At 42.4% G+C, this 23,278-nt stretch overlaps 1 protein-coding gene across 1 annotated transcript in view; it reads right to left on the bottom strand.

Annotated features, from left to right (window-relative positions):
- The window catches only part of NWD2 (NACHT and WD repeat domain containing 2), a 140,022-nt gene that overhangs the window by 72,881 nt on the left and 43,863 nt on the right, over window positions 1-23,278 (bottom strand). The window contains exon 2 of the mRNA XM_054030809.1: window positions 18,388-18,476. Within this exon, the coding sequence (XP_053886784.1) occupies window positions 18,388-18,476 (89 nt within the window). The remainder of the gene's footprint in view (window positions 1-18,387; window positions 18,477-23,278) is intronic.

Below are 23,278 nucleotides of genomic sequence, written 5' to 3'. Positions count from 1 at the left end.
GACTTTCTAGCATGCTGTGTCTCTCTCCTCTGTGTGTTATGAAAGGTCAGAAGGTATCTTTCTAATAACAAAATCGCCCAGCAAAATTTCAGTAGGATAGAGAAAAACCTAGTATCTTATGTTTAAATGATTTTATTGTTATTGTCTTACTTTATGAATCAAACTTTGTACCTTGTACACATGGTAAATGCATTCTGATTTATTAAAATGTGATTATCTCCAGAAATGGGACTAAGTAAAAATGTCAGATTTCTCAAAAGACTTCTCCTTGGGTGTTTTCTAAGTCATAACTTCTTTCTTTACTGACAAAAAAGAAAGATGACTGACAAGGAATTTTACATTTTCACATTTTTTTTCTTGTAGGGTGAATACTTGGTGCCACTGACTTTCTATTCTTTTCAGGTTCTTATTCTGTGCTCATCACTGTAGTATTTGAGCACCTTCCACTAATGCACAGAGCAATGGGACTAACGTCTGTCACATTTGTTCTCTCATCCTCTCCCCAGGTGGAAAAGTGTGTGTAGTTGGCAGTGTTTTGTTTTGTAATGTGTGTGTTATTGTTCAGTGTTGTTGTAGCCATGTTGGTCTCAGAACTAGATGGCATCATGGAACGGGCTACCCAAATACCCCAAGAGAATCTGCTTAAATATGGAAAAAAATCTGATCTAACTGCACATATCTAGTTGTCATCTAACACTCCACACTGGAACCCATACAGGGTATCATTAAACAATTATAATCCATATTTGATGGGGACCCCATCCTGAAAGAAATCTTTCCCAACCCTGCCCCCCTTCTGCCTTCAAACAACCACCAACCTTGCCAAGCTCATCATCGGAAGCAAGCCAGGACACACCAACTCAAAACAGCACCAGACTCCGCCATAACAACTGATGCAAAACTTGTAGACATATCTCTATTGGTACAGTGGTCAATACGCCCCTGAACACAGCTATCACAGCATTTGATGTCCATCATCCAATGCACTAAATGCCCCAACAAGTGTGTGAGTGAAATGAGACAATCACTAGGCTCTTGAATAAACTCACACAAGAAAGTGATAAAAGACAAAAACACCATATACCCAGTGAGTGAACACTTCTCACAAAGTGATCGCTCTATATCTGACCTCTCAGTCCTCATCCTCAAAGGAAACCTGCATAACACCTTCAAAAGACGAGCCTGGAAGCTTAAATTCATAACTTTGCTAGACACTAAAAATCATGGACTTAATAAAGCCACTGGATTTATGGCTCATTACAACAATCTGTAACTCACTAACTTCCCCCCTCTCCCCGCTTCTTTGTTCTATGACTCCAGAGATGTTAACTGGGCACTTCACCTTGAAAGGTCTCTTACAGTATGTGTTAACTTCTTATGCTAAATAATCTGTTCCACCTTGTTTTTAGCTGACACATTCTGTAGGCAAGTCTACCCTTAAAACATTGCATGGGTGTAGCTGCACCGATGCAGCTGTGCCATTGTAGTGCTTTCATGAAGACGCTCCAAGCCAACGGGAGAGTGCTCTCTCAAGTCAGTGTAGTTAATTCACCTCCCTGAGAGGTGGCAGCTAGGTTGGCGGGAGAAGCTCTCCTGCTGACATAATGCTGTGTACATGGGGGGTTAGGTAGGTATAAGTACATCGCTCAAGAGTGTGAAAAATCCACACCCCTGAGTGACGTAGTTATACCAATAGAAGTCTGTAGTTTAGCCCAGACTTGAGTACCCTTTTCAGATCTGAAGAAGTCTGTAAGCTCAAAAGCTTGTCTCTTTCACCAACAGAAGTTGATCCAATAAAATATATTATATACTCACACATTATATGTTTATGTTAGAAAAGGCAAGGTCAAAGAAATGCACCTTGCACTTACACTAGAAGGGGCTGAGGTTTGTGATGGTCTTTAGCTGCTGGGGCGTTTATTCCATAATCTTGGGCTGGCCCCTGAGTAAGTTGTGTCTCCTGCATAGACGAGCTTTATTTTTATTGTAGCTTCAGGTACTTTCTCAAAAGTAGGGCTCATTAGGATGCTGGAAATGAATGCTTGGAGCAATGGTTGTAAAAACGTAGTTGGGGCCCACCTGCCTCAGTCCTTTCCAAGGAAACCTGAGAGCCCGATGATGGTAGAATGCTGAAGAAGACATGAATGGGGGTGGTGCATGTATTAATGCAGAGGCAGCACTCTTAAAGAACTACAGTTACTGGTGAATAATCTTTCCTTTCTGCTCGAAAGTGAGGTTTAGGATCTCCCGATACTAACGTGGAAAATACATTATTACTGTTGTGCTAGACTAGAAGATGTTGTTGGAGGCCAGCAAGTTTTTAGGCAATCACATTATCTTGCTGAAGCTGGTAGATGCACTAGCCACCTTTCATTCATGATAAATGAAGGAGCAATTAAATGCCCATTTGTTCAGGGACAGCTGAAACAATAGAAACCATTGCTGAAGGCACAGACCAGCATGGAAAGGGCTGAACAAGAACTAACTCAGGGAGAATAAGAAGGGTGTCCCTGGGACTGATTGAAAATGCAGAGGCTGAAGAACTGATTGGTGGACGTGTGTGTCTCTGTTGGTCGAGAGCAGAAAGCAGCTAGAGAAGCAGATGATAGCATAGCCTGGAGAGAGAACAGAAACAGAACTCCTTGAGACACAGGACTAACAGGAAAGTGAGCACAGATTTCTGAACAAAGAAACTGCTTCCTGCTTCTGTGTTCAGAGGAGAAGACTTTGTATATATAGTCTTTGTAAATAAACAGGATTGCATCAAAGAACTAACTGATTCTATCATCAATTTCTCCTACTAATGGAAATAACCATGCAAGGCCCCAAATATTGGCTATCCTCTCAGGCTAAGGGCAACATTATTAAATCAGAGAATTGTAAGGGACCTTGAGAAGTCATCTAGTCCAGTCCCCTGCTCTCATGCCAGGACTAAGTATTCTCTAGACCATTCCTGACAGGTGTTTTTTTAATCTGCTCTTAAAAATCTCAGTGATGGAGTGATTCCACAATCTCTCTAGGCAATTTATTGCAACACAAATGATGAATCCTTTGCAGCTACAGTTCACTTAGCGCTAGTAAACACGCTTTGGCAAGCAAATCTTAGCGACATAGGTGCTGACTCCAAGGGTGCTCCAGGGCTGGAGCACCCACCGAAAAAATTAGCGGGTGCTTAACATCCACCGGCAGCCAAGCTCCCTTCCTCTTCCCAGTGCCTCCCACACACTGTTGGCCCCACTGATCAACTCCTACCCTCCCTCCCAGTGTCTCCTGCATGCTCTGGAACAGCTGTTCCATGGCATACAGGAGACGCTGGGAGGGAAGGGGAGGAGCAGGGATGGAACATGCTTGGTGGAAGAGGTGGGGCAGGCGTGGGAAGAAGCAGGGTGGGAATGGGGCGTTGTTTAAATGCATGCTTGTTTAAAGTTGTGCAATGCTCCTTTATATCGTCGTTTGGCTGCCTGCTTGTAAGAGTCTGTGTAAGAGCAGCGACTTTACAAGGAAGCATTGCACAAGTTCCACTTCTCCGTCTCCTCCCCCTCCCTCCCAGCGTTTCCCCTTTCAGGGAAGCACCGTGTTTCCACTCCACCCCCTCCCTCACAGAAAGTCCTAAGCACCGCCAAACAGCTGCTTAGCGGCGCTTAGGACTTTGGGGGGGGGGGGTGGAGGATGTGGTGTGCTCCAGAGAGGAAATGGAGTGGGGGTGGGAAGAGGTGGGCGTGGAGTGGAGTGGGAACAGGAAGAGGCGGGCCAGGAGCATTCATGGCAAAATCCGAGCCTGTTCTCCGGGGAAGCTGCCGCTGCTGCTGCAAAGGTGCTTCCTAGCATCCTTGCCTGCAACGAGCTGTGCCTGTGTGGGGTAAGCCAGGGGCACTTCCCAACCACAGTACAGTACAGTACTGTACAGTATACAGTATAATGTCTTTTGTCTGCCCCCAAAAAATTTCCTTGGAACCTAACCCCCCACATTTATATTAAATCTTATGGGATAATTGGATTCGTTTAACATTGTTTCACTTAAAGTTGCATTTTTCAGGAACATAACTATAACGTTAAGTGAGGCTTTATTGTACTTATAATTGGAGACACTGCTCAACCAATGTCCATCCTAATAGAAATATTACTCAGTATTATTGTCTAGGTGAGTTGCCAACCTGACGCTCTGTGTAAGAGCTGACTGCCCAAGCTAGACTACTTGCACATCTGATTTCTTTTTTTTAAGCTTTTCACTCATGAGTCAGTGTTTTCTGTTTGCTTTCCTCAGCTTCTATCATAACAACTCCTATCATCTTTATAGGTCATTCTTTTTTTCTTACTAATTAAAAGAAGTTAGTGTTTTATTTTGCATATCTTTCTGTAGGGTGCATTATCCTGTTGAGCCCTTTAAGCAGAAAAAACTGTAAATTGTTAACAGTATACGTGAACTTTTTTGCTTGAATCTGGATGCCTTCATTTTCTTGTGCTCACTGGATTTTCTTTCTTCCATTTATCATATATCTTTTTTTCCTCCCCAACTATACACCAGAAGATGCCCCCACTTAAGAGTTGCTAATTATCCTGAGAAAATGTTTCCATTACGAACTAGTTTCTCAGTTTAAAAGAAACCTAGAGAAACAGATATATGTCAAGCTGCTTAAAGATTCAAAATATCATGTGTTCTGGAGATATCCTTTCTAACGTACTTTTTATCTCTATTTTAACAACAGTCCAAATCAAAATACACATTTTTCAGAAACATTTTCGTGATTCAAAGGAAAACAAATGGAACAAATAGAGTCTACCCTAAACCAATTCAGAGATGGGATTAATGTATTCAGTCACCTTTCCCCACATATGGTAATTATGTCCCACAGGAGTGGTCAACACAGGAAGCCTGACAGATCTGATGTTTTGCAACAATTGAGACCCTGTTATCGGTGGAGCCAGATGACTCAGAGAAAACTGGAGCACTGAATATATTAAAATGAATTTAAGTTAAATCACGATTTATCAAGTAGATGATAACTTGAGAATACTCTACAGTATGTGGCTTTCATGGTAGCCAGACACTGATCAGATCTTATAAGTAGAGGACCACATATAAAGAATAAAAAGTAAAGTACTCCCCTTTCATCCACCCAAATACTCTCTCTATTGCAGGAAGAAGCTATGTCCCTTCTTGTATGTTTGAAAAGTGCCTAGCACTTCATGGGCATCACTGCAAACTAATAATTAATAATAATGATTTTTTTGTATTAAAAGATGCTTCCCATAATAACCATAAAATAGTGGGAGGTCAGACTGCCAAGAAAAAGATATTTTTATGAGAGAAAAATCCATCTCAGAGCTGCTGCAGAATGCTTTCTCACTTTCCCTTTGTCATTTTTAAATAACCTTTCCCACTTGAGCCAAAAAAACCTGATAAAATCACTTATATGCTAATGTCAAAACTAGGACTGTCGATTAATCGCAGTTAACTCACATGATTAACTTTCAAAAATTAATCGCAGTTTTAACTGTACTGTTGAACAATAGAATACCAATTGAAATTTATTAAATATTTTGGATGTTTTTCTACATTTTCATATATATTGTATTATGTTGTAATTGAAATAAAAAAGTGTATATTCTTTTTATTACAAATATTTGCACTGTAAAAATGATAAACAAAAGAAATAGTATTTTTCAGTTCACCTCATACAAGTACCGTAGTACAAACAATCTGTCATGAAATTGAAATTTACAAATGTAGATTTTTTTGTTACATAACTGCACTCAAAAACAAAACATAAAACTTCAGAGCCTACAAGTTCACTCAGTCCTATTTCTTGTTCAGCCAATCGTTAAGACAAAAGTTTTTGTACATTTACAGGAGATAATGCTGCCCTCTTCTTATTTACAATATCACAAGAAAGCGAGAACAGGCATTTGCAGGGCACTTTTGTAGCCGGCATTGCAAGGTATTTATGTACCAGATATGCTAAACATTTGCATGCCCCTTCATGCTTTAGCCAACATTCCAAGGGACATGCTTCCATGCTAAAAAAATAGTGTGTTAATTAAATTTGTGACTGAACTCCTTGGGGCAGAATTGTATGTCCCCTGCTCTGTTTTACCCGCATTTTGCCATATATTTCATGTTATAGCAGTCTCGGATAATGACCCAGCACATGTTTATTTTAAGAACACTTTCACTGCGGATTTGACAAAACGCAAAGAAGGTACCAAAGTGAGATTTCTAAAGAGAGCTACAGCACTTGACCCAAGGTTTAAGAATCTGAAGTGCCTTCCAAACAGAGAGGGGCGAGGTGTGGAGCATGCTTTCAGAAGTTTTAAAAGAGCAACACTCCAATGCGGAAACTACAGAACCTGAACCCCCAAAAAAGAAAATTAACCTTCTGCTGGTGGCCTCTGACTCAGATAATGAAAATGAACATGCACTGCTTTGGATTGTTATCGAGTGGTGGAAGACGAAGGGACATTTGACTCTTTAGCGCATCTGGCACGTAAATATCTTGCAATGCCGGCTACAACAGTGCCATGAGAATGCCTGTTCTCACTTTCAGGTGACACTGTAAACAAGAAGCAGGCAGCATTATCTCCTGCAAATGTAAACAAACTTGTTTGTCTGAGCGATTGGCTGAACAAGAAGTGAGAATGAGTGGACTTGTAGGCTCTAAAGTTTTACATTGTTTTATTTTTGAATGCAGTTTTTTTATACATAATTCTACATTTGTAAGTTCAACTTTCATAATAAAGAGATTGCATTACAATACTTGTATTAGGTGAATTGAAAAATACTATTTATTTTGTTTTTTACAGTGTAAATAATTGTAATCAAAAATAAATATAAAGTGAGCACTATACACTTGGTATTTTGTGTTGTAACTGAAATCAATATATCTGAAAATGTAGAAAACATCCAAAAATATTTAAATAAATGGTATTCTATTATTGTTTAACAGTGCGATTAAGCACATGATTAATTTTTTTAATTGTGTGATTAATTGCGAATAATTTTTTTAATTGCTTGACATCCCTAGTCAAAACTAGGTTTGACTAGTCACTGCCTTTTATGGATCCCCAATTGTTTCAGGACATGTAAGTAAAATAGTTAACATCTGCCTCTGTGCTGGTGGGGCTGCCCATCTCACCTCCATCTACATGAAGAATTTCCTGATGTTTTGAGGCCTGTGTCACTCGGTCTTCAGATAATAGTTGAATCTATTTAATAAAATAGTTTTATTTTTGTGAATACCTATGAGGGAAACCTTCCTCAATCAAGATATTCATATATCATCATCAAAGCAGAAACTGAGGTCTTTCTCCATTTTATACTACAGCCCATCTCAGAGTGTGTTTTCTTCCCGATTATGGATTAAATGCATAGTGTTATGTCTAAAGGAGACATCACACTGTTTCTTTCTTTCCTTTCTTTGAGATGTCTCCTCAGAGATGACTGAAGAATAAGGAAAATAAAGGAATTTGATAAAGATATCAGAATTTTTCATGAATAGTACAGGAGAGAAAGAGAAGCTGGTTTTATTATTTTATACTCCCATTTGCATTCTCCCCATGCAGCATTGCTATAGAGACTGTCCAAACAGCTGATCAGCTGGCACCCTCACATCAAGATTTTTCATAAACACAGTCTAAAATCACATTGGATGCTATCTCTACTGCCATACAGGCTTTCCAACTCCATTTGATTCGAGGGGATCTAAGGCCTGGTCTACACTACGAGTTTAGGTCAACTTTAGCAGCGTTAAATCGAATTAAGCCTGGACACGTTCACACGACGAAGCTCTTTCTTTCGACTTAAGGGGCCCTTTAAACCGGTTTCTTTACTCCACCTCTGACGAGGGGATTAGCAATAAAATGGGCCTTAGCGGGTCAGAATTGAGGTAGTGTGGACGGAATTCGACGTTATTGGCCTCCGGGAGCTATCCCACAGTGCTTCATTGTGACCGCTCTGGACAACACTCTCAACTCAGATGCACTGACCAGGTAGACAGGAAAAGCCCCGCGAACGTTTGAATTTCATTTCCTGTTTGCCCAGCGTGGAGAGCACAGGTGACCACGCAGAGCTCATCAGCACAGGTAACCGTGATGGAGTCCCAGGATTGCAAAAGAGCTCCAGCATGGACTGAACGGGAGGTACGGGATCTGCTTGCCATATGGGGAGATGAATCAGTGCTAGCTGAACTCCGTAGCAGTAAAAGAAATGGCAAAATATTACAAAAAGTCTCCAAGGCCATGAAGGACAGAGGCCATAACAGGGACACACAGCAGTGCCGCGTGAAAATTAAGGAGCTAAGGCAAGCCTACCACAAAGCCACAGAGGCAAACGGAAGGTCCGGGGCACAGCCGCAAACATGCCGCTTCTACGCGGAGCTGCATGCCATGCTAGAGGGTGCAGCCACCACTACCCCAACCGTGTGCTGTGACTCCTTCACTGGAGAAACACACAGGGAAGAGGGTTTGGGGTACGAGGAAGAGGAGGATGAAGATAATGTGGATAGCTCACAGCAGCAAGGAAGTGGAGAAACTGGTTTCCCCAACAGCCAGGATATGTTTATCACCCTGGAGCCAGTAACCCCCGAACTCACCAAAGGTGTGCTCCCAGACCCTGAGGGCACACCGGGGACCTCTGGTGAGTGTACCTTTTGTAAATATTACACATGGTTTAAAAGCAAGCGTGTTTAATGATTAATGATTAATTTGCCCTGGCAATCGCGGCCAGTACAGCTACTGGAAAAGTCTGTTAACGTGTATGGGGATGGAGCGGAAATCCTCCAGGGACATCTCCAGAAAGCTCTCCTTCATGTACTCCCAAAGCCTTTACAAAAGGTTTCTGGGGAGGGCTGCCTTATCCCATCTGCCATGGTAGGACACTTTACCACGCCAGGCCAGTAGCACGTAGTCTGGAATCATTGCATAACAAAGCATGGCAGCGTATGGTCCCAGTGTTTGCTGGCATGCAGACAACATCCATTCCTTATCGCTCTTTGTTATCCTCAGGAGAGTGATATCATTCACAGTCATCTGGTTGAAATGGGGTGATTTTATTAAGGGGACATTCAGAGGTGCCCGTTCCTGCTCGGCTGAACGGAAATGTTCCCCGCTGTTAGCTACGTGGTGGGGGGGAGGGGTGAAGTGATCATCCCAGAAAATTGGGTGTGTGGGGGGAGGGAGGGGGGTTAGTTGGGTTTGTGCTGCATGTTAACCTGGAAACCGCAGCCTCTCCTTTTACATTGCAAACCCATTTTAAATGGCCAACCCAACGGGTGCTTGGTATGGGAAATGAGGGTGCTACTGTTTGAAACCATTCCCACACGTTAAGGTGAAAAAAGCCAAAAGACTGTGGCTTACCATGACTGCCTGCAAGCCGAAATCTGTTGCCTGGCACTGCGTGAGTGATCTCTCACACCAAACCAGCGGGCCCTCAATATAAGACGAAAAATGTGACCTTGTAACGAAAGGACATGTGCTGTGTAATGTGAACAGCAAAATTTAACGTGAAAGAGTGTACCCATTGTTCTCTAAAATGTGTCTTTTTTAACCACCTCTCCCTTCTCCTCCACCAGCTGCAAATGTTTCTCCTTCACAGAGGCTAGTGAAGATAATAAGAAGAAAATGGCGGACTCGGGATGACATGTTCATGGAGCTCCAGATGTCCTCCCACGCTGAAAGAGCACAGCAGAATGCGTGGAGGCAGTCAATGTCAGACTACAGAAAAGCACAGTATGAACGAGAGGAGAGATGGCGGGCTGAATCGCAGGATGAACAGAGCAAGTGGCGGGCTGAAGATGGTTATTTTCTGGTCCGGGAAGAAAGTCCCTTCCTCCAGCTTTTGAAACAGACCAGAGTTCCTGAAGACGCAAGCATCATGTACCTTTCCCGGCCATCCCACGTTGATGTTGGTGAAACGTCCCCTTGTGATCCACCAGGGCTTGCAGCAGCATTGAAAAGTACCCCTTGCGGTTTATGTACTCGGTGGCTTGGTGCTCCGGTGCCAAGATAGGGATATGGGTTCCGTCTGTCGCCCCACCACAGTTTGGGAATCCCATTCCCGCAAAGCCATTCACTATGGTCTGCATGTTTCCCAGAGTCACTACCCTTGACATCACCAGGTCTTTCATTGCCCTGGCAACTTGGATCACAGCAGCCCCCACAGTAGATTTGCCCACTCCAAATTGATTCCCGACTGACCGGTAGCTGTCTGGCGTTGCAAGCTTCCACAGGGCTATCGCCACTCGATTCTCAACTGTGAGGGCTGCTCTCATCCTGGTATTCTGGCGCTTCAGGGCAGGGGAAAGCAAGTCACAAAGTTCCATGAAAGTGCCCTTACGCATGCGAAAGTTTCGCAGCCACTGGGAATCGTCCCACACCTGCAGCACGATGCGGTCCCACCAGTCTGTGCTTGTTTCCCGTGCCAAGAATCGGCATTCCACGGCATGAACCTGCGCCAGTAACACCATGATTTGCACATTGCTGGGGCCTGTACTTTGTGAGAGGTCTATGTCCATATCAATTTCCTCATCACTCTCGTCGCTGCGCTGCAATTGCCTCCTCGGCTGGTCCTACTCCTGGTTTTGCTTTGGCATATCCTGGCTCTGCATATACTCCAGGACAATGCGCGTGGTGTTCATAGTGCTCATAACTGCCGCGGTGATCTGAGCGGGCTCCATGATCCCACTGCTATGGCGTCTGGTCTGAAAAAAGGCGCGAAACTAGTATCTGACGGACGGAGGGAGGGAGGGAGGAAGGGAGGGGCGAGTGACGACATGGCGTACAGGTACAGGGAATTAAAATCAACAAAGGTGGCTGTGCATCAGGGAGAAACACAAACAACTGTCACACAAAATGCCCCCCCCAAAGATTGAACTCAAAACCCTGGGTTTAGCAGGCCGTTGATTTCACGGAGGGAGGGGAAAGCAAATGAATACAGAACAAATCTATTTTTTACATCTTAAGCTGGCAGACGACAGTGCAGCATGACCGATAGCCCTCGGCATCTTCTGGGTGCTTGGCAGAAAATACTGGGCGCTTGGCAGAAAATAGCATACTACGACTGATAGCCATCATCGTCGAGACTGCCCAGGTGCCCATGATTGACAGCCACTGCAGTACGATGATGACGGATATCAGTCATAATATACCATCTTCTACCAAAAGGCAAGGGGCTGCTGTTGTGTGCAATACAGCCCCACGTTTACTGCCAAAAGGCAATTAGCTGCTGCTGTGTAGCAATGCAGTACCACGTCTGCCGGCACCCAGAGGACATATGGTGACGGTGAACTGAGCTGAGTGGGCTCCATGCTTGGCGTGGTATGTTGTCTGCACAGGTAACCCAGGTAAAAAGGCGAGAATCGATTGTCTGCCGTTGCTCTGACGGAGGGGGAGGTGCCTGACGACATGTACCCAGAACCCCCCGCGACACTGTTTTGTATCATTCAGGCATTGGGATCTCAACCCAGAATTCCAATGGGCAGCGGAGACTGCGGGAACTGTGGGATAGCTACCCATAGTGCAAGGCTCCGGAAGTCGACGCTAGCCTCAGTATTGTGGACGCGGTCCGCCGACTTCATGCACTTAGAGCATTTTATGTGGGGACACACACAATCGGCTGAATAAAACCGATTTCTATAAAACCGGCTTCTATAAATTCGGCCTAATTTCATACTGTAGACATACCCTAAGATGGATTCTCTTAATTCAAATAATATTGATTTTCATAAGAAAAAGCCCCAACAACAATCAGAACCTGCTGATGAAAGCATATCAAGAGGGATGCAGGACTTCAGATGCAGAATGATAGCTTAAAGACATTAACTGTTATCACTAAAGACAATGCTTCTTTATTTCATAAAATTGAGTTACGGGGAAGCAATGCAAAGACATGTAATATTAGTGTGTTGGGAGGAATGCCTGAAGATTTGGAATTAGAATTTTCTGATAAGTTACATTTTTACAATATTGCATAGTGAATTTATTCCTCCTCTCTGAGAGCCTAACCCAAAGCCCAGTGAAGTCCATGGGAGTTTTTTTTTAAATGCAATACAAGTTTATTCAAGAACATCTTAGGTATTTACATGGCCCCCATTACTGATGTATCTGAGCACCTCACAGTCTTTAATGTATTTATCCTTCCCCGTGAGATAGGGAAGTACTATCCCCCCATTTTACAGATGTTGAACAGAGGCAGCCTGAACCCACGACTCCCAAGTCAGGCTAATGTCATAAGCACTGCATCATCCTTCCACCAATACCACAAGACAGGGAGCAGAGGCAAAGCAGACTGGCTGATGAGAACACAGTCCTGCTCTTGCAAATGAGAGGCTAACAAGGAAGGAGGGGGCTTTCAAAGGAACCTAAGGAAGTTAGGTACCCAACTCATACTGAATTCCATCTGGAATTGACCACCAATTCCTCAAAGATCCACTGAATAGCCCAGCTAAAACTTTGGAAGTTTATGTGAAATGAAAACAGCTGAGGTGCTGTTTTCCCAAGACACGGGTTCAGCATGACACTCTGGGAACTAGGTTCACCTCTCTCATCGCCACCAAAAGAAACTGTCTATTTAAGTCCTTGTATATGGCCCTTGGCAATTTACTTATGTTTATTTCACTCCTAATAGATGGAGAAGATGTAAAGCTGGACATCTTGAGAAGACACTATCATAGGATGTATTCTGTGCCAATTTATGCAGAGTAATGGGATTTCTACTTCTGTCTTCTCACCCCTTGCCTAAATTAGCTCTGTTCTCTGCCATGCCTACCTGTTTCTTGTGAGAGATGGAGAAACATTTTATTTTCAAATTGTTACCAGACAGAGCTAAAAATTAACTTGACAAGAGCAACTTGTTAAAGGTGATTGGCTCCCATTAATTTTAAAGGGACTTCTCTCATGCTTAAAGTCAAGTATGTGTTTAACTGGATTTAGGGCTGCACACTCAACATCTTGCAAGATCCAAGACCAAAGTCAACAGAAAAGGAAATTTCTTCATTGCTTCTGGAAATACAAGTCTGGGACTTTACCAAACCATTCAACTGGCTACATCAAACAGTGAAGAGACACTATTTAACTCCTGACCGGCATTCAGGCTTGCACTTGCCCTGTTCCTCCTCCTCCAAATTGTAAGTAGAAATAGGTCTAACCTACTCTCACCACTCTGGCAATAATATCCAGGATTAGGCAGCTGTCACAGAAGCACTGCCTCCCACTGAAATTTGTTTAGGCATCTAGCCACAGTAATCACCAAGATCATGCTAATTTTCAAAGCAGGAGACATTTAGCCTTTGGCAATTTTCTGCTAAGGCAACTTTGTACCAAGTGACTGACCTGCATTCAAGAATTTGGTCCCATCAACACTGGTAACACATAGTAGATGGAGTTACTTAGTGTCATTCATGAGCAGCTGCTTTTGATAATTCAAGTCTGTTCTTTCAGCCTCTGTACGTAGGAGCCAAAAACCAATATATGTAAAAGTTCATAATATTTCTCTGAATAAACTACTTTCTTACTAGTTGAGGTTTATCAAATATATGGAGACATTTATGGCTACAGTGTCATTCACCTGACACCAGTTTACAAGCCATATATTTGAGGTCATCAAATTGGTGACAGAATGGGCCCGGTCAGGGCCAAATCTTCCTTCAAACAGGACCTTTGCTGCAAATTATGCAGCTCTTTATTGAGGGCCTAACACAAAATGTGATTACATTGCAATCATCTTGCGGACTCAAAATGTTGATGTCCTAGAGCTACAAGAAACACACCTGGAGAATGAAGACCACCATGCAAAGATCAACAGAAATGTTCTCATATTTGCAAGGCATCACCCTAAATATGGACTTGTGACATATGTAAAAAACATGACCTTAAGAATTCCATCTAGGTCATGCCTACTATGAACCCCTACTCAATCGCCATCAAGATCAGTGATCTGCAGTCGTAAACGTGTACAAGCCACCATCAACGAAATGGCTCTGTCCAGCATTACCAAGCCATCCTACATCCTACATGGGGCTATACAAGAATGACTGTACTGGAGAACAGCTGACATCCTGGGCTTTCACCAAAGACCAACACCTCCTCTATAATACCAAAGATTGTGGCATGGTCAGTTGGATTGATGGAAGAAGTGCTACACTCCAGTTCTTTGTTTTGTCTTGCACAACATCAGTAGCCACCCAATACCATTCTCAAGGTCAGTTCTTGATGACTTTCCCAATAACCGATACTGCCCAGTTATGATTTGCACAGGCCTACATGTTCCACTCATTCAATCCCTCCTGAAACTGTGCTGGAATCTACAGTCTGCTGACTGGTCCTGCTATATGGTTATCATAAAGGGCTTGATATATGTGGCTCATTACCACCACTTTATAGGCCTATTCATATCAGTTGATTGCAAGGGATTTTTAAAAAAGCATTCACTCCTTGCTGGAAAGAGAGAGCGAGGCCCTCTTCTGGCAATATCACGCTGACTAAAAGCCCCAAAACTGCAATGGCTTTTCTTGAGTCTTTGAACTCAGCATGAAGGAAAAGGTGGTGTGAAACTGTGATGGCACTTGACTTCACGTCAAGCTGCAAAGCCTAGAAGCTGTTTAGTGTTTTAGGCACTGCGGCTCCAGCAGTCTACAAACCACCTCAGATAAGTGCAGATGCCACCTCCACGCAGTTAATTGCCAACTCCCATGTACCAATGAATAAAAACATAAGGCAGCAAGTCCACAAACAACTTTACTGTGCACTAAACTAGTGCCCATTGTTTTCAACCCTTTCTGTCCCCTAGACAGTAGATAAAGTCAACAAGAGTCTCTCCAACACTAAGTCCAGGAAAGTGGGAGGAATGGATGAAATATATTCAGAATTCCTGAAGAATCTTGGTTCAAAGACAAGAAGGTGACTGACAGACTTCTTCAGCAACATCCACTCTTCTAGCATAATACCAAAAGAGTGGAAGGTAGCCACGATCATCGCCATTTTGAAACCCAGAAAAGAGGACACTGATCCAAAAAGCTACCAGCTCATCTCCCTCTTTAGCAGTTGCTATAAAGTGTTGGATCAGGTCCTACTTCAAAGGTTACAGCCAATACTGGATAATTGGTTCCCAAAGAGCAGGCTGAATTTAGAACCAGTCGCAGCTGCTGGCCTTAACCAGCTATATAAAATGTGGCTACCAGCAAAAATTAAAAACAGTGGCAGCATTCATTGACTTTTCTTCTGCATATAATACTGTATGGTGCAAAGGTCTCCTGCTGAAGTTATCATTAGCTTTCCCATGCCAATCAACAATCAGACTCATCACTAAGATGCTGAGTGATGGAAGATTCACCGTACACCTTGGTGAATCTGCCAGTAAATCACAGAGATTGGGATCCATTTTAGTGCTCACACTATTCAATCTCTATACCAATGATATTCCTATCACATTATCCTATAAATTCATCTATGCAGACGACATTGTGTTAGCAATTCAAGTGTCCTCTCTGGAGGCCACAGAAAAGGTCATGAACAATGGCCTCTGGACAGTTGAGATGTATTTCAACGCTTGGCAATTGAAACCAAATGCTTCGAAAACACTTGTCTATGCCTTCCATTTGAATAACTACAAGGCCAAAGTGCTGTTGAAAGTGGACTTTTGTGGTCTACCTCTTTTGCATGACCACAACACTACAGGCCAGCAGAAAGAACACCAGCATTCACTGGTTCAAATCATGGGCCTTTGTGATGTCCCAAACGCAGACCTGATTGAAGATCCAACAAAAGAAATCCTAGGATTCTGCCTTCCCCATAGACAGTGGCCTGCACTCAACTGCATTCAGACAACGCATGGAAGGTGTGGATATCTCCACCACAAATGGAAAATCGGAGAATCTCCAAACTGTGCTATGAAAACCACTGCTACGGGGAAGACTGGGTACAAACCATGCAATACATTACAGACAATTGCCCCCTTCACACTTACAGTAGTGGCACAAGGGGCATCCAACTAGCTACCCTACAAGCATTAGAATGGCTGTTGAATCTCAATATTCAATTTTAAATCCAGCCTGTTACTTTTTAAATGCCATACAAAAGAAGAAATAGAACAAGCCATATATTAAGATCACCTGCGGCAGGACCACCTCATCCACTACAGAAGTGGAGCCACCTCATTTTCTTTGTTTGGCATGCTAATGGACAAAATGAGGAAGAATACATTCTGCTAGTAAAGTGACACACTCTTTTGTCTTCTGCATGACTTGTCTGATGTTTTCAACAACTGCCTTCATCACAAAGTACCAAATGTCATCATAATCCAGGTATTTTTGGAAACGCGAGTTCAGGAGTGAAGAGTTCTCTTCTCAAGAGATTAAGTTCTTGTGACGGGGTATTGACCCCACACTTGCTCTGAAGAGGTTATGGTACGCTAAGAAAGGGGCCAGTTAGCCAGACAGGCCACAGCTGAGGGGGATCAGGTAGTTTAAGTAATCCCCTGACTGAATAATGAGGAAGCCCAGCTGAGGAGGAACAAGCTGGGCTGGGTTTATAAAGACAGGAAGTTAGCAGAGGAGGGCTGCAAGGAAATAGGCTGTAGTCACTCCCTGGGAGAAGGGAAGTATGTCTAGGGTCTACATGGACAAAGTATCCTGCAGTTACCCTCTGGGAGGAGTGAGTTTTGGGGCTGGCAAACCTGGGGGGCGGGGAGCAGCCAGAAGGTTATGAAATGCTAAAGCAAAAGGTAGTAAGATAAAGAATGGAACAGACTGTGGCTGCTGATTAGATGGTCCATGAGCTGGAACCCAGAGTAGAGAGCAGGCCTATCAGCCACTGGAGAAGTGGCACCAGCTGAACAGTGAATGGGAAAACTGCCTGAGCCCATTCATAAGAAGAGACTTTGATACCCCAGAAGAGGAGGACATGTGACTTATCCAGAGGGCCAAGCCATGGAGCATCTTGCCTCACTGAGGGCCAGGAAGAGAAGGCAGGCGTGCAGCGAGAGGTGGAAAGGATGTGTCGGACCTGGAATCAGCTAATCCCCAGCGCGACCAGGAGGACGCTCACTAGCGGTAAGCAGACCCTATGACAGTTCTCCACAAATAATTTTAAAAGCCCATGAGGGAAACTGAAACTCCCATTCTGCCTTGACCAAAGGGTATTTCCCTTCCAACTCATCAAAGTTTGTGATAATTCCTTGACCTGAAAAGACTCATGGCCCATCAGCTCCGCCAAGCAGTTGACACAACTCCTCCATATTTTGCACTGCAGTTCTCTGTGAAAGAGGACTCTTGGTCAAGCAGCTGGCCTACAAACAGCTCCCCCCACTCTAGCAGTGCCCCAAACTGGCTACAGGGTCTGATGGTGCAAAGGATAGTGGCATCTTCAGCTGCCTCCAGGATCTTGAAAAAGTAGCTGGCATTGGCCTGGCTCTGCAACACCAACTCCAGGCTGGCGGCCATGCTCTGTCCTGACAGCACCATCACCATGCGCTACCTGCGCCACTGCTGCCAGCTGGGCCCAATGGGAGTCTTCTATTGCCAGAGTCTTCAGGAAGGTACTTAAACACATGCCTAGCTAACTGCAAGATGATGAATGACTTTTATATTCATTACTGATATTGTTCCACAAAAGGTATGGAAGGACCAAGTTACTGCAAAATACAAGGTGAAAAAAGTTCATGAGTTAAATCCTAGTCCCACTGAAGTCAGTGGGAATTTTGCCATTGACTTTAATGGAGCCAGGATTTTACTCCATATCTTTCCAAACCTGGTCATGACTCTGCAAACACATGGGATAGTTTAAAAAAAAATGTTCAGAGTTTGTTTCATTAGTCATCAAGGATTCAATAATCTGCCTATCAAATTCATTTCTGTGTTACTGCTGACAAAATTGTAGTTGGAGCAGTAATTATTATATGTAATATGAAGATGCGGTAACTTAAATGATGATCAAAAGAAAAGCAGTAATGATGTGATTAACATTAACCCAAATGTTGAAATTATATGTGACTTTAATTTCTAGAAAGACAGCACCATAACTTGGATGTGACATTATTTCCTCTTAGGTGTTTTGTATTTTTAAAACAGACAGTTTCATTATGCATAATTTTCAAGAGGAAATGTTATTAATTTGTTACTGTATTGTTCTTATTTACCAGTAAACACTCTTACATAGAGCAGTGGATTTTTCCTAGTTGTCTTTTTATTAATAACAGCAGTCTTCACTTGTGATGCTTTCAGCACTTCAATTTGACAAAATTATCATATTACTTGTACTTTTTTTTGTTTTGTATAGGCTTCTATTTTGTGCCAGATTTATCAATAATTACACTATTTTTACATATAAATCAAAAATATTTTCAAAAATAGGAAGGTTAATTATATATCATAATTGAATAATTAATGTGATAAAATCTACCTGTAATTCCAGCCCATAGTTTTCCCTGCAGAATTCTCTCAGCTTCGGACAAACATGTTCTCTTAGTGTACTTCTTTCTGCTACTGTATCTGTGATAGAAAAAAAGAATGGTGTTAACAATATTTATATTAACTCTATATTTTTATGATATATATAGATTTATGGAGGAAAATAAACAAGTCTTGAAAAAATGAGTGAAAATCTAATAGGGGGATTTCAATACCTAAACTTTATGTCCCTGGATGTTATGTTTAATGTAAATTTGTTATGATATTTAATACATCCATCTTAATACATATTTTACTAGTACTCTTCTGTAAAACATGACTGAACTGACCCTGTAAAGTCAGCAGTCATATGTCAACTTGACTTTTATTTAATTTTCAGGGAGCTGAATTTTACTGATTAGCAAAACCTCCAGAACAAAGAGACAAACCAAAGATTAGGTAGGTATAGCAGAATATCCATAGATAAATCAAGGTTTCATTGCAGTAAGAGCAAAATTCTGCCATCATATCTTCACCCCCTCTAATTTTGTAATCTCTTAAAAGAGGAGCACTGAAATAAGTATACAAAAATGCACCAATCCTGACACCCACATGTGGCCTACAAGTCTGGGTATGCAGATCCCCAGAGGCCTGTTTTCATAATAAAAAAAAATTGGAGATTACTAAGGCTACCTCTGTTCTTCGAACTGTGGATTTGATTCTCATCTCGCATAGACATACTTGTTCTCATCTGAGCAAGTGCACTAAAAATAGTATTGTAGCCACAGTAGCACAGGCAACAGCGGCACCCAGGGGGTTCAGGCAGGTTTGTACTCAGGACGGCTAGTACAGTGCCGCCACTGCCCATGCTACCATGGCTACACTACTATTTTTAGCATCCTAACTCAGATGAGAGCTAGCAAGAGTATGCCTACATGAACTGGGAATAACACCTCTAGTATAGATGTAGCCTTAATATCAAAGATCCTAGCAAGTGCTCTCTGTCAGCCACCCACTGGGACTGCTGTGAGGGGAATCCAAGCCTCTGCTGGTCTATGTTCCCTGTGTGTTTCAAGCTAATAGAGCTGCAGCAGGCTGTAGCACTGGTTCCTCCCGTGGCTTCTCTGACACATTTCCTGAGCATTGACTCTGTCTGTTCCTCTTCTAGGAAATGTGGGTTCTCAGCCCACCTGCCGTAGCCCTCCAAGATCAGCACTGACCCCAGAGATACCCTGATTATTCAAACTTTGCCCCAGGGGTACAAAGTTTCTTGTTTACAGTTTACCCCTCTCAGGGGCACACAGCAGTTCTGAAGCAGTCAACACATACATACACAAACACTTTGCACAGTCTTAAACGCCTTTATCCTCTTTTATACTTAATCAGGTAAAGCACAGGAGCGCACTGATCATACAAAACAACAAACACTAACTGCATGTCCCTGCCTCACTTTCTTCACCACCCCAGGGCATTCTTTGAGCTGGGGTCTGAGTTCCCGGGATTTTGCAGAGTCCTTGGGGGCCAGCTGGGCTCAGGAAAGTATGTAGGGCACTCTTACCTCATTTAAACCCTTTCTGGCCACCTGGTCTCTTTTGGTCTCCTCCTGGTACTGTTCCACTGCTCCTACTTTCCTTCCAGAGGAAACAGCTAAACTGGTTTTTCTAAGGATGCAGCTTCTTTTTTGCATAACTGTTGTGAGATGTAAGTACTGTCATTAACCTTAACCTTTCTATCTGTCTGGGGTATATACGCTTTACGTCAGTTTCAAGTATTTAGTTAATTTATTTCAAAATAAATTATGCAAGTATGTTTGTAACAATACAGACACGCGCAAAAATTCCCCCAGGAGTAGAGTGGTAAAGAAACCTCTATGACAACCCAGTTCCTGTTTCTCTGACCCCTTCCCCCCCCCCCCAACCCCAGAGTCCAGGCTGGGGGTCAGACACCCACAACTCCTCCCCCCCAGCTCCCAGCTGTGGTGCCCCCCCTTGCTCAGACACCCGTCCCCTCCCCTCCCCCAGAGCCCAGGGATCCAAAGGGAGAAACAATCTGATGTTTGGTCCCAGGCTTGAACAGAGTTTCCTGTGCACCATCCTCTCCTTCCCTCTGGGCATGCTAGGAACTGCAGCTGCCAGGAACCCTCTAGCTCCTTCCCACTAGCAGTGTCTTCCATATGCAAGCTGGGCTCTGCCAGGTCCAGTGGCCCCTAGTGGCAGCTAGCAGCACTGCAGCCCATTTTTGTGGGGAAAGGAAATTCTGCGTGCAGAATTTTGCAGAAATTAATGTGCATTTTGCAGTGGCACAGAATTCCCCCAGGAGTAATGCTTTCAGGCTCTGTGAGCAATAGTGTATCCACATACATATAGGCCCTCAGGAAAGAGCAGCTTTTTATAACACAACTTCACAATATCAATCAGAATTTATAAGTTGTGCAGACAGAACCCCAAGTGATCACACTATGAAACCAAAGTTCTTATTAAAATACTATCTATCCAAAGTAGCTTTGGACACATTTATTTATAATTAATTGTTGAAGAACTGTACTGACATGTTAGAGCTAAATTAGATGGTTCATCAAGAGCTATCTCAAGTAATCTGTTTCATAGCCTGAGAAAGTGGGACACGGCTATACCTACACTGCAAACACGTTAAACATGTTTCGTAGCCTCTCAATCTAATCCTAAAAAGGTGTAGGTTTGTGGATCGGATTTTGTTATGGAACGACACCTACTCTGCGAGTCAATAAGGGTTGGGGAAAGGCACAAAGTGATTTTGTCAGTGCAAGGTTATTATTGGAAATAAAATTATGCTTGTGAACGACTGGGTCTGTGTGCCATAAAATGAAAAGTAACAGAGCATTCATTTATGAAAGATAAAGTAGAGCTGTGGCAGTTCGAGCAATATTTGTATAACTGCTTTGACATTAAAGGAGCCATTTTAAAATTGACTTAACAATCCTCTTATGTTGTAAGCTACAGATGTCCACACAAATCAAACAATATGCCATGTTTACCAATGCCATAACTGACATATGAATGCTGATTCTGAGGTCCATTTTCGCAATCTAGAGTTTGAGAGAGTGTGTGTTTGGGTGCATAATTTAATTAGTTAGATTAAGTAGTTAATATTCACACATATCTTTGAAGTGCTATATAAGTATGAGGTATTATCACAATTTATTATTGTAAATCAATGAATGTATTGGTTTGTTTTGTTTGTTATATTTATCTAATTTAAACTAAAATCTAATTTTATTTTATCATCATCTATTACCAATGAATTGATTTTTCTGCTCCCATACATTGTGAAAGAAACAATATTTTTGAGGGAAGATGTCTTCTTGGATTTCTCCAGTTTCCCTCCCCTCTGTTTACTCCTTCACTATCTCTTCGCCATCAAAAGATCCAAGCTTCTCTGATGCTCCCATTCCCCACAATTTTCTTTCAAACCTATGAAATCTGCATCAAATTGAAAAAAGCGTGCTATAAAGGTTTTAAAATATATATCTACATATTAAAGTCAGGCTATCTTTAGTACCATAGGTTCTTTCTGCATAAATCTCTGGTGGAGAGAAAAAATATAACTAAAATACATTACATTAAATATCTTTTCTATACATAATGAATTTATGGTCTGACATCTTAAATTATGTTTAATGTATTAAAGAGAGAAAGGAAGATTCAGTGGTTAGGGTGGTAGGGGACTTGAGAGACACAGGCTCTGTGTGACCCCAGGCGAGTCACTTTTAGTCTCTCTGTACCTCAGTTCCCCTCCATGTGTTAAATGAGGATTATAGTACCTTCCTATCTCACAGGGATATTGGGAGGAAAAATTAATTAAAGATTATGAGGTGCGCAGATACTACTGTAACAGAACATAAAATAGACGGCCTACTAAGGAATGAAATACTGCCTACAATGGCATGTGACTCATTGGCAACTGCCAGTAGCAAAAATCCCCAATGGCCAGAGACGGGATACTAGATGGGGAGGGCTCTGAATTACTACAGAGAATTCTTTCCTGGGTATCTGCCTGCTGGGTCTTGCCCACATGCTCAGGGTCTAACTGATCACCATATTTGGGGTCAGGAAGGCATTTTCCCCTGGCTCAGACTGGCAGAGACCCTGGAGGGTTTTCACCTTCCTCTGCAGCATGGAGCACAGGTCACTTGCAGGTTTTAACTAATGTAAATGATGAATTCTCTGTAACTTGAAGTCTTTAAATCATGATTTGAGGACTTCAGTAACTCAGCCAGAGGCTAGGGGTCTATTACAGAAGTGAGTGGGTGAGGTCCTGTGGCCTGCAATGTGCAGGAGGTCAGACTAGGTGATCACAATGGTACCTTCTGACCTTAATCTGAGTATATCAGAAATGTGTTTAATTTATCAAAAATATTTTACAGTATCAGTTTCTACACTTATAGCCATTGAAGTATTGGACTTCAAATTTGTCACTGATCCAGGATGAAATATTCTATGTACTTTGCCTTGAGCCAGGATAATTTTGGTGTGAAACAGTCTACCAAAAATAGAAAGTCTCATATTCTTAAGAAATGCAGTGTTTCCTTAAGAAAAACATTTACATGATGGCGGGCCATCAACTGATATCTGACTACAAAAATACATACCTGTAGTAGCATCAAGTGTCTTAGTGACTGTAGAGAATATATTTTGCTGGAAATTCAGAAGCCCTACACATTACTCAATGGAGAATCCTGAACCAGTCTGAAATGATCTTTTCCTATTTTCCAAAATGTGTAAAAATAGCATTGTCTCTTACAAGCAAGCAACTGACCATTGGGACATGAGCATTCAGAAAAACAGTTTTAATTGGCTAATGCTATCCAGAGTTACTAAAATGACCAATATCATAGCAGACAAAATAGTCTCTATATTGAAAAGCTA

Source organism: Malaclemys terrapin, chromosome 5 (assembly GCF_027887155.1).
Source record: "Malaclemys terrapin pileata isolate rMalTer1 chromosome 5, rMalTer1.hap1, whole genome shotgun sequence".
NCBI lineage: Eukaryota > Metazoa > Chordata > Testudines > Emydidae > Malaclemys > Malaclemys terrapin.
The sequence above is the reverse complement of the archived record's forward strand: the minus strand, read 5'-3'. Positions and strand labels throughout refer to the sequence as shown.